At 48.1% G+C, this 12,601-nt stretch overlaps 1 protein-coding gene across 3 annotated transcripts in view; it reads left to right on the top strand.

Annotated features, from left to right (window-relative positions):
• Window positions 1–390: 390 nt before the first annotated feature.
• LOC144942996 (beta-secretase 1-like) overlaps window positions 391–12,601 on the top strand; it is a 145,087-nt gene continuing 132,876 nt past the window's right edge. For 2 of the 3 annotated variants that reach the window (XR_013639433.1, XM_078870106.1), the window contains exons 1-4: window positions 391–821; window positions 4,053–4,340; window positions 10,779–10,867; window positions 11,497–11,713. Coding sequence is in view for 2 of the 3 variants with exons in the window: in XM_078870106.1 (XP_078726232.1) it covers window positions 747–821; window positions 4,053–4,340; window positions 10,779–10,867; window positions 11,497–11,713 (669 nt within the window). In the remaining variant the exon portion in view is untranslated. The remainder of the gene's footprint in view (window positions 822–4,052; window positions 4,341–10,778; window positions 10,868–11,496; window positions 11,714–12,601) is intronic. The other variant, XM_078870107.1, reaches the window with a different exon arrangement.

The raw sequence follows: 12,601 nt of genomic DNA, 5'->3' as shown, positions 1-12,601 counted from the left end.
AGAGGGGAGGGGTAGGAGAGCGCGTGGAGGGGAGTAGAGTGAAATGAGAGAGGTAGGAGAGTGCGTGGAGGGGAGTAGAGTGAGATGAGAGGGGAGGGGTAGGAGAGCGCGTGGAGGGGAGTAGAGTGAGATGAGAGGTAGGAGAGTGCGTGGAGGAGTGAGACGAGATTGGAGGCGGACGGCTTATTGGGTACACTTTGTAAAAGCGCCGCGAGGGGAGGGGGGGATCGACGAGCGGGGGATCGAGGGGGCGGGGCTGGGGGGGATGGGGGCGGGGCTGGGGGAGATGGGGGCGGGGCTGGGGGGGATGGGGGCGGGGCTGGGGGAGATGGGGGCGGGGCTGGGGGGGATGGGGGCGGGGCTGGGGGGGATGGGGGCGGGGCTGGGGGGGTGGTTCCCGTCTTCAGTCTCCGCTGTCTTTCACTGCCGCTCAGAGCTCGCGGTGCCGTAGAACCGAGGGGAGGAAATCGCGGCCGCTCGGCCGGACGCTGCGGGACAACGGCTCGGGACGGGGAGGTCCCCGCGGGGCCACGGAGAGCCTCGGCCGGCACCGGCGTTAGGCAAGAGCGGCGCTGGGCTCACGGCGCTGGGCTCACGGCCGCTACGTCCGAACCGAAGGGGCTAGGAAGGGGCCGTCGAGAGAGCTGTTCGAGAGCTCTATTGGCGGACGAATCGCCCGTTTAGCGCTGCGGGTTTTTTTTATTACGATCGTGACAACATCGCGCCCGCTGAACGCGCCGACGACGATGCGGGACTTGCTTCTGATCGCGGCGGTGGCTGCTGCGGCGATGGTGTGCGAGGCGGTGAGCGCCCTGGCCGAGGTGCGTGTTGTGTGTGTGTTACTGCGCGCGACTGACGCACTACTTTCGACTCGATCACCGTAATTACCGTAGAGCGGGGGCACTGACAGGGCCCTGCGTCTGCTGCCGCACCGGCGGCGGTCGTTAACTACTGCGCCGCGTCTCGAAGGTGTTCGGTAGTAGCGGCTCCGGCTTTGGCTTGACCCCAACACGTGTTCGGCCGTGGGTTTAAATTGCACTTCGGGTCCTCTTCCTACCCTCCTCCGTTATGCCGAGGATAAACCTTGCTTCGAATGTGTACGGCGTTTGAGATAACAGCTGCTACGTGTGGCATTCGGTGCGAGTCGCGTTGAACGCTCAAAAAACTAATTTGTAATGCGCACCGATTTTTTTTGCGGTTTACATTGAGCGACCGAAAGATGAACGCGGTTGGATTGCGCATTAGCGCAGGTTGGTTAATGGCGTTCGAAATTAAGTGAGTAAGGGAGTTAGGGTGGCCAGGGACAAGGGATGATGATGATGGTGGTGGTGAAGATTGACGGGAGTGGAACGCGCCCGAGGAGATGGGAGCTGTCGTTTGCAGGTGCTTGGCACGGGTTGTTAGCTGAAAATCGTGAGAGGTAGCCCACGTCTGCTTGGGGGGGGGGGAGGAGTGCCTTCATCCAGCAGTGGATTGACCACGGCCGATGATGATCATGCTGGTGATAGTTCAAAACACGTGCTTTTGTATTTAGCCGAGCATTGGATCCAATCGCGCCTTCACAAATGAGAGGTATTGCCTGTGTGTCAGTGATGCGATGGCGTTGCTGCTGCTGGTCCAGCCTTTGAATTTCAATCGTAAAATTCTAGATTTGAAGCTTTCGTGACTGCAAGGAATCATATTCTTAGGTTTTTTCGGTAAAGTCACGTAGGTAAAACATCAAAATTAATGAAAATAAAATAAAAACAAAAATCACGACGTTTCGGAGGCAACACAAGTCTCCGTCATCAGGTGGGACCGTCACAGCCGAATTAGCTGCATCAAGTGATTTTATTTTATTTTATTTTCATTAATTTTGATGTTTTACCTACGTGACTTTACCGAAAAAACCTAAGAATATAAAAATCGTAAAATTGTGCATGTTGAGAAATACGCAGTTTGAAACCTCTCGTCCCTTTGTTGACGGATGCGAGCGCGCTAATTGTATAGTGCTTAATGTGCGTGCTGCTTTCACCAACCCGCAGTTTATCGCAAGGCTGTTGTGTGATGATTTCATTTCATTGCTGTAATTACATCGATGAAGGGACGGCGCTTTATAATTCTATCGCGCATCGGGGAGTGTGGGAGGAGGAGGAGGGGGGGTAAATGGCCAAATTGGTTGTGAGTTGGTTAGAAATTTTTGTTCACCAATTGCCGCCTTGCATCCATTGTTGAGGCGGGTAAATTGTACGGAGTTGCCGAGTACATTGTGATGGACGTAGTAAAAACGAGAGTACCATCGATTACACAAATTGTAATTGCCACCATTGTTGCCTTTGTCATTTTTGGCGCATCCTTGCCTCGCGATGTCCCATCTGGTTCAACAAAATAAGCTCTGAAAAGTGGAGCGTGACTTAAAATTCAGATGCCCCGTGAAAAGTTGACCGAAAATCCTGGATTAATATTCTTTTGTTTGTCTCTCAACGGGATTCTACGCAAGTGTGTATGGAGCTCTCTTGCCAATAACATTCACTGGCGGAGCCATGGGGGGGTGGCACTATCCCCCCCAATAATCCGATCGAAATCCCTTCTTTCGATCGGATCATTGGGGTTTATTCGTAATTAATCGGCATTTTGCGACCCCCACTGCCACTGTGTAGCATATTATTTTATGCCAGGGACTCTATGAGATGATAGGACAATAGTCTGAGTCCAAAATTGGCAACAAGTAACGGCAAAGCAGTTCTCAGTGACTCAGACTTGTGCGCAGTTGCGTATACAGAACACGACTTCTCTGAAGGCATTCACCTTCAGCGAGCGCGATGCCGATCACAGAACGCGGTTCGAATTTGACCCTCGATCGATGGCCGCGCCATCGCCGCACACGCGTCGAATAAAAAGCAAGGGACAAGTCTTTACTTACTAACAACTCCTCTATCATTTTTCATTGCTGGAAGGGTTGCCCCCCCCCCCCCTGGTAACGACTGAATTTATTTAACACGACCGACACAGAATTTCGAAATATTTCCAGTGCTTGTCTCGACAAAAAAAAAATTGCTGGCTTTGAGAACTTTGGTCTGAAAAGCCCAGCAGGGCTCAATTGACGTACATTTGCGTTCACATTTGTAGACACAAATGGCAGTCGTGCGCTTAAGGCGCAAGTTTCCACAGCTAAATTGTCATCCAAATGCGACCTGGGTTGGGCTTGCGTGCTCAGCATTTCATTCTCTCAAGCTTCTGAGCCAACAACACACCCACTGGGAATCCGGACTTGTTCAGGAATTTAAGAATTCACTATTGAGAAAATAATTTCCCAGCACGCAGCAGCCCAACCTGAAAAACCGCACCTTGGGAGAGTTTGTGTGTGCCCCCTTGTTCTCCGGGGGAGAATGAGTGATAACGCACGCACAGTGATAGCCAAAACAAGCAGGCTGATGTTTTCCTTAAAAGTAAACCAGTACTACACGCTACATTCTACTCCCAGTCTGCATAAGCAATTGACATTTGTATTAAAAAAAGATGAATAATTGGTTCTTCTGGCAGGAGTATATATAAGTCTAACCTTTTTTCATTAATGCTGTAGCAGAGAAATGTATACCCCATAAAGGTTAACACTCGGCTCGTACTGTATACATTTTTTCTCGGTGGATATTTTGCTCTAAACAGGCACCATTGTCTAAAATGTTGGCTTGTTATCGTGCCTGTATATACGTGTTCCTTTTTTTTATCAAAGAGCCCGTGTGAGGGGCAGACTCGCTGGCCATAATTCACCGCACTGGTCTGTGCAGGTTGGCGAATGCGGCGGGCATATACGTGGGGGCATCGTTGTATAGTGCGGCAGTGAATTTGTCTGTGCTACCAACACCATTGCCCTATAACACCCATTTTGTGTGTGTCAGTCCCCCATCTGAGCACTCTCTAAGCTTAACTTTCCTTAGCTTCCCAGGTCTGACAAGATTGGACGAGGAGAATTCTCGGCGTTCGTTGTCAATTTTACTCTGCACCGTGCGCGTCCCGTGAGATGAACTCTCGTGGAACCCTCCTCCCCGCCTTCTCCATCGTCCCACCTCCAGGTCGGCTCCGTGCGCATCCCGCTGAAGACGGAGCGCTTGGTGTCTCGCCGCCTCGCCGCCGGCCCCACCGCGTACAATCGGCACGTCCAGCCGAGGGCCGTCGCCCTGCAGGAGGAGCTGATGGGGGTGGTGCCGGCGAAGGCGTCGCCGCGGCCGCCCGAGGATGGGGGGGACGCGCTGGCGTTGGGAGCCGAGGCTGTGGACGTCCCCGGCATGCTCGACAACCTGCGAGGGAAACCTGGGCAGGGATACTACATCGAGATGGCCTTGGGCACCCCACCCCAGATGGTAACACTCGCTTGCGCAATCGCTCGCGGCGATCGCTGAACTGCTCGCAAACTCGTTTACTCGCTCGCTCCACTCGCGCTTATTTACGTGCCTGCTCGCTCAATCGCCTGCTCGCTCGGGGCCAGCAGTGGAGGAGTTTTGTTGTCAATCCTTGTTTTCATTTTAACGCCAGTCATATGTCGGTTGTATCGTGTTCGGAGAAATAAATGTCCTCCCTAGAATTCTCGCTTCCAGCGGAGCAGAGTATAATTACGGTGTTATTTATGCTGGAAAGCCTTCCTGTGTCTTAACACTCCGTGTTCAGGTATTTCCTGCATTGGTATATTTGGCCAATTACATGTTGAGGGTGATGTGTATGTTGCGTGGGAATACGCTCAAGTACCCAGAGGAATCCCACTTAACACGGGAACAGCTCCATTTGCTGTTTTGCCAACTCCTGTGCAATATACCAACCCTCGCCTCCAGAGAACGCACTGGATTACATTGTGTGCGGGACAACGTCATGTGAAGCGGTGGTCGGTGAAGATGGCACCACGTAAGTTTGTGGCGCCATTTAATTTGAACTTCGTACAGAAGTGTGCGAGGCTGCTGTGGTGTTGTCATGGTTAGTGCACTGGACTTTCAATCCAGTAGTTGCCAGCTTGATTCTGTCTTCCGACGTGGCAGTTGAAACAATGATGCAAGATTCATCAATCCATCAACGTCTGTCTGCCCAACAAGTGTAAATGGGTGTGCCACAGTTCGTCGATCAGCAGGTTGCACGTGGTGGGGTAAAGTGTGGGTGTTCCCACATCTTTCAAGACATCTGGTCATCGTGGAAGAGTAGACCAAAATAGCCTCTAGAGGGGATCTCAGGTGCTCCCTCGAGTGGAGACGTTTCTGCCAGCAGTGGCACGGGCAAAATATTGTAGTGCTGCACGTTTAGCCTCAACTATATCCGTGTGCTTCTCTTCTCTGTAAGTAATGTTTCCTGCCTGTCAGGCATCGAATGTATAGCTATTGTATAATTGGCACATATTTGTCTCCAAGATGTAGGCAATGTTTGTCCCATTTGTGCTATTTTGGTTCATTCCAGCCTTCACATGAATTGAAATTCACACTGCCACTGCTTTTCATTTTATTCATGACACTCATATAAGACAGATATTTAACTTGAATTCTGGGTAATGTCCATGACCTGTGAACTGCATGTCCCTTGCTATAGACTAAAATCCTTCGTTTATTTTTTTGATTTCAAACATTCGGTTAGCTTCTCCCTCACTGCTGTAAATCTCTACCTTTTTATCTTCTTAAGGCAGCAGACATTTGTTGACCTAACTAATTCACTCCGTGTGTATTCGTAATGTGTACACGGTGCTAATCTTATCCAAAGGAAGACATGACAAAAGTAAACTATGCTTGTACGAGTGGGGTGAGAATCTGGAATGGTCCTATTGTATTTAACCTGTTTTTAATGGGCCCTGCGTGTTTTGGATGTGGGCTTTGAGCCTCAATAAAAGTGTGCGACGTTCTTTCGCTGTGCTTTCGTGAGAGCCAAAAATACTGTGTTTTATATTCTACTTGTTTTAAATGTGTGTCGGTTTTCTGAGCAAGCCACTGTTATATAAACTAGGAACATAGCCCTCATCAGAAAGGGTTTGCCTATTAACATCTGGCAGTTCATCAGCTTTGGTTAAAGTAAGGATGACTACTGATAAGACACTGAAGGTTACAGCCGGTTCAGAGCTTGCTTGTATTCGACCAATGCTGCTGATATGATTCACTCCCAGAAGACTCTGTGACCAGCGGAGTTGTGGCAAAAATACATTTAAGTGGATGGACAAATATATAAGGAGGCAATATTTATTTAGGACGTGTGTCCTCTTATTACACAGGTCCTCTCTTTATTGCATAGTAAACATAATCAGAACTCTATTCTGTGTTTCATACATGAATAAATTGTGTTTGTGTCCATCAGCCTATCGGCTTCCAAGATCTAGAAGCAGCGTTTCTTTACGTACGCAAACCCGGCACCGTTTTGACCTATTGGGTCTCATTGGCAGTCAAGCTTGTTAAAAACAAATTTTGCCGGATTACCAGACAATGTTGGCAAGAGCACTCCATGTAAAATGACTGATTGGACAGTATTTGATTGACGTATACAGTCGCTGTGATTTATTACGCGAGTGTATGGATACTTGTACATTTAAAATGTTTTGTTTTAAAGCCACAACACGCAACACAGAATGATTTGAAATGTTCCACTCTTGACAATATGGTGACTCAAAATTTGTATCAATGTTGTTGAACATTCAGTGGAGGAGTGGAGTGGTGACATAGTAATTAGCCCTCTGGAATAGAAATGCTACTAACTACGTTTAATTGTCGGCCACGGCTAACTGCAGTGACGAGCGCTGTCTGAACCAATCCTGGGGTCCCCCCTTGAACCTGCATGACCAGGGTGGTGAAGTATGGTCAAACAACCCTTTACGCCCAACTCAGAATGAGTCGGTGGATTGACAAAGGGCCATGCATTATAAGACGGAAAAAGTGCCGAAAAAACCATTGGGTCAAATATGGTTACAAGCTTTAATCCATGAATATAGACGTTAAAAAAACAATCTCTGTGTTATAAATAAAATATTATGCAATCACGTTGAAGTTAAATAAATACATTTACATAGGTAAGCAATACATTTGTTATTCTGACCTGCCCCTACTGGACAACTGTGAAAAAGAGCTTTGTAGTTCATCGGATTCCTCCAGTGTGAATAAATATTCCGATTATGATTTGTATGCCACAATGAGGTGCACATTTGTGACCACCTTGCAGTGTGCAACATTTACTTGATTGTAAGAAGCCGTGCGCAGAGTTGGCGTGCGTTTCCCGGTGTTTATAAGCCCCAATTTTCAGGGGGACTGGACGGACTGATCCGCAAGAGTGCATTACATTGATTAGTATGGAATGCTGCTGTGCAGTGATGTAACCATCCCTAAAGGGCAATTTTCCATGCAAAGGCAAATTACTTAAATTGCCACTCTTTGAGCAACATTTCTAGCACAAAGGTTCTTCTGGGTTTTTTTTGGCATTGGCCGAACCTGGCAAAAGAACACGCGGCACGGTCACGTGGGGAAAAAGAGACACTGCTTATTAGAGTGTTTTCGACCAGCTTTTAAGAGTCGTGAAAAACAATATTACAGTCATTCCTATGTGAGGCCACATTTTTCTGCCTTGAGTCACAGGATGCTGACTTGGAGCATTCCTGAGTTGTGCATTGTCAAGTTTATCCTTACACAGCAATGGGTCTGTAGTGTTACAGTAGTGTGCGCTCATTGCAATGTGACTTATACCTTTTTCCACGTTTGAATATGGTCTCATGTTTGACTTCTCGTTGCCCTCTATTTAATCGTCCCCGTATCTTACGACCAAGAGCTTTGCCCCTTCACTTCCCGTGCAAGTTGTGGTTAGAATTCGTTTATAAGATGCGTAAAAAAAAAACATTCACTCTTAAAAAACGACGACAAGCAAATGTGGGGCATCTGCTGTAATTAATCTGCACTCGCAATACACACGTCCTGGATTTTTCTAAACTGAACATGCACCGATATGCTGATGTTATTTTGTTTTCATTGCATGTCAAGTTAAAGCTTTAGCATGCTCGTATTTGCCTTTGTGTCTCTCGACAGACCTGCAACGGGAAAGTCTGGTTTTAAATTTAGAAATGCTATTTTGCTTATCGGTCGATCTGATAAGTCCCTGTAGATGTGCTTCAGGCAGCTGGTTGCCCTGCCACCAGCAGGGAATGCTTCGGTCGTGGTTGGGGTGATAAAGGTTGTCCCACATCAATCGGTACGGCTTAAACCCAGCTTCTCATTGTACTTATTGGGAGGAGAAAATCATTGACCCGGTGGACTTCATACCCACTGTGGTGCTCAGTAATAGAAATCATCAGGAGAGGAAAATTATCAGCTCAATCAATATCCTACGCATCGTTGCCTTCACCAAAAAGGAAGTCTTGGCGTACCAATGTAATTGCTCCACTCCAGCACAATACATCTGCAGGGGCCCAATCCAATTTTTCATACACCGGTGACCAATGGAGATTCTAAGTGCCTTTTTCAATGGGAGTAATGCACTTGGCGGTGTTCCCTTTAAGCAATGCTGGTTAAGATATGTGCTTTCACATGGCTTTGAGATTATGCAAAGGGTCTTTTGGTGAGACTGAGCATGTACATCTGTCCAGTGTGTCTGTGTGTGTGTGGCACGATGCATATTTTTCTATGTTGGTTTTGGTGTAAAAAAAAAACGACTTGCTTAAATTTTAATGAGCTATATATTTGTACATGACTTGACATTTTACACACACGAGTATAAATGGTGCAGATGACAAGGATATTAAGTATCCGGTTACACCTTAATGGAATTCGCAGCACTAAAATTCCATCAACACAGCCACAATGCATATATATCAAAGTCTTCTTTTTAACACGTTCACCAAGGCCATATTCTTTCCCATGTCCCTTATGTTGTCTTTAAAACTAGGTCATTATCATCAAGACGTCGGGCCAGTGTGGAAGAGTAGGCCAAAGATACACTGTCGGGGCTCTCTAGGGCTCCCTCTGGTGGAGGTTTTTCTGTCTGCAGTGGTAGGAGCAGGCAATTGCAGGGCTGCACCCTTTTCTTTTTAACGTATATCATCATCATCATCAAACTATAAACTGTGGGTTCACGGATTGTAAGTGGTTGTTTTTCAAATTTTCCCAGTATTTGAGCCTCATCTGGCACCAGTGCAGTAAATGGGTGAGGGCTTTATGCGAAGGCATGTGATCCGCAGTCATGAGGTCCATAGCTTGTCGTCAGCCACCTGATTCGTTCCTAGCTGAGGAATGTGTGACCCCCCCCCCCTCTGGTGAGCGTGGCCCCGCGAAATATTTCGTGGCAGCACAAAATGCGCGTGGCCACTGAGCCACGCTTGCGAGTCCGTGAATGACATCTCGTGACATTTGAATGAGGTGGTCCTGTCAGTTGGGATTGCAGTCCGCGGTCACTGCCGGGTTGACCGCACGGCCCCGGTATATTTAATGGGCAGCGGTGTACTGCGTTGCGCCAGAGGGGTTGATCGGGGTTTTTTTTCGGAAATGTATTCGGAGTTTAAAAGGAGAGGCAATTTTAATGTAAGAGCGTTATTGAATGTGGGTGAGGGTTAAAAGCCCTCGATGAGGGTCAGTTCAGCCAGCCCTCTCATTCCTCCGGGGTTCACAAAAGTACATTATTTGTGGGGAGTTAACAGTATTTAGTCTTTTTTTATTAAAGACTCAACCTCTGCCTTAGGAATGTGGAATTGCCATCACTGGATTTAAACTAGAGATAAGCACTGCCGTATGTAAAATGTTGCAGGAAATCACCTTGTTTAATGTTCGTGTGTACATAATCCATGCATATGACCGTCTAAAATTATTTTCCCCGTCCCACCAAACCTCGGTAGTCAAGCCGGTTGGTCCTGGATAGCGCCTGGATAGGTGACCCCACCGTGCATATAACAGAAGGCAGTGCAGCAAAATACATTGTTGTACTGTACTTCTGTGCTCCCACGTGTATATTCCCTATCTTAAACCTGCACTGAGCAGCATGGTGGAATATAGCCAAATAATTCCCATGATCCTCAGTATTGTTGAAGCCCTTACCTAGCAGTGCATTTACAGAGGGCTGTACATATATATGCGTGCATTGAGGATCTGTATGTACTCGCTGTATGTATGTGTGTAAAAAAGGTCATGTAAAGGTGCAGACCTGCAGTTCCTTGTTCATGCCACTGCTGGTGGATTAGCCTCCACCAAATGTTTGTCTTTTAAATATATAGATGTAAAACATAGGTAATGCGTGCATGCCCGGGCAGTGGTGGCCAACACCTGTAATCCAGTACTGTGGAGGCGAGGTGTTGGTTGATCGCACAAATGTTGTGAAACTCCCTTCCAATTCGTTTCGAGGTGCCATGCCCCGGCTTGCTAGGAGAAGACGATGCAGTAAAGTATAAATTAACATCTGTCCCTTCTGTGTTGGATAGAATATTGCCCCTTAGCACGCGTGGATTTTTCTCCAGGTGCTCGGGTTTCCTCCCACGCGAATATACACACCTTAATTCGCTGAAAACACCTCGATATATAGAGCACTGCAGAGCTTGTGAATATTTTGGCGCCAGCTAACCGCATGATTGGCTTTTTCATCTTGTCTGTTGGTTCCTTAATGATCGTCAGATTTGTATGAATGACGCCATAAACATTTTCACAAATGACGCGATTATAATTATGCAGCTGAAACGTGTTTATATCTCCCTCGCCAAAGGGGTGTACTGTGTCACGCTGGGCTGCCACCTGCTCACGAAACGAAGAAGTGCAGGCACCTGCCACTTCAAAATGAAACTATCACCACGGCCTCTTTGTCTCTCCCCACGCTTGCAGCTGAACATTCTGGTGGACACGGGCAGCAGCAACTTCGCCGTGGGCGCTGCACCCCACCTCTTCCTCAAGCGCTACTACCGCCCCGAGCAGTAAGTGCCGTCGGGCATTGTGGTTCAATCTCGGCCTGCGTAAAAAAGGTGCTCCGCTACTGATATTCTTGTGCGCTTGCATGCACGTGTAACTTAATATGAAACGTGCAAATATAAATGCACACTTAAGCCAGTTTGACCTTTGAGCAATCGCGATGTAGGGAAGGTAACACAATTTGCATACCCTGCTTTTGCCGTGCGTGCATCAGATATCGACTCCTCTTGTGTAACCCCCGACGCCTACGCAAATTGTGTGACAGGATGCACAGTAAAGCCTCTCGAAGCCAGACTGATTGGCGAGAGATTCATTTCAATTTAAAGGGGATGTCTGGCATGCTGGAAAAAAAAAGATGATGACGTTACGAGTGACGATGATTGTGCAGGTGTTTATGGTTCTGTATTGGTGATTGTGCCGGTGTTGGTGATGCCTCTGGTTTTTGCTAACAGTGTTGACAATGCGAGTGATAACACCGATGCTGATTATCATGGATAATGGCGTTGCAGGTCGTGATAATAACATCATAATAATTAAATATGACGCCTTCCGCTGTTGCGCAGAGCCTTGAGATACCATCGCATCCCGACGCTTGTAAAGCAACGCCCCGCTGCGTTGTGTACCTACGCCGCAGGTCATCGACGTACCGACCGAGCCGCTCCAGCGTGTACGTGCCGTACACGCAGGGCAACTGGCAGGGAGACCTGGGCACGGACCTGGTCTCCGTGCCGCACGGTGGCAACTCCAGCGTGCGCGCCAACGTGGCCGCCATTACCTACTCCAACAGCTTCTTCATTAACGGCTCCAACTGGGAGGGCATCCTGGGGCTCGCCTACGCCAACATCGCGCGGGTAACGACGACGATGGTGACGATGGCGACGATGGTTTGTTTTAGAGCCGCTCTCCTTCACGCCGGGGCTCCTCGACAGGCGCTTCGCACACGCGATGAGCGACTTGCATCGCACGTCATCTCGGTGCATTTGTAAGGGCACCCCCCAGGTGTTCGTTATCCCCGTGTGGCACAATCACCTGGCCTGCACGGCACAGTAAAATCCTCGTTTTTTAACGCGTGGCGTTCACGCGACGCGTTTTCGCTCACATCGCCTGCTATGACGCGAGTCTAGCTTGCGTGAGGGGCTACTTTTCTGAGCCGCTACGTGGGTGTCGGCTGCGAGGTTCAGTGCCTTCTTCGTCCCTCACTCATTGTTCCGGGACACCTTTGTGTGCCTAGCATCATCGTTTCGTACGATCTATCGCCTTCACTCCCTTTTTCACGCGCCATATCTCTCGCACCTTTTGTATTTAATTAAATGCCTGTCGGACATAGCATTTTTTTATTTTATATACCGTATGAACACGACACTTTTAAAAAGAAACATGTAAAAGAATGTACTGTTAAATAAGAACAACAATAAACTCACGGGCTGGAATGGCCACCCCCACCTTTACCGGTGTTCTTTGTGGGAAAATTCACTTTACGCGGCTGTTTGCAGGAACGCAACCCCCGTGTCAAGTGGGGGGACTTGTTGTTCTTGCAATCATCGCCAGTGGGAGGTGTTGATTGCCCATTCCAAACCCAATTGAGTGATTTGCGGGGTAATTTTTAGAATTTGCCAAACTTGGACCGTGACCCCCTCGCTTTAAATGATGTCACGGGATCAACCTCTACTGCGAAGCAGACGCATATTTACTGTTCTATTAACCAGGGCGGCCTGCTGGGTTTAAACCGCAACAGGGGT

The sequence above is a fragment of the Lampetra fluviatilis genome, chromosome 29 (genome assembly GCF_964198595.1).
Source record: "Lampetra fluviatilis chromosome 29, kcLamFluv1.1, whole genome shotgun sequence".
Classification (NCBI taxonomy): domain Eukaryota; kingdom Metazoa; phylum Chordata; class Hyperoartia; order Petromyzontiformes; family Petromyzontidae; genus Lampetra; species Lampetra fluviatilis.
Note: the sequence above shows the minus strand (reverse complement) of the source record. Positions and strands in the feature narration are given on the sequence as shown.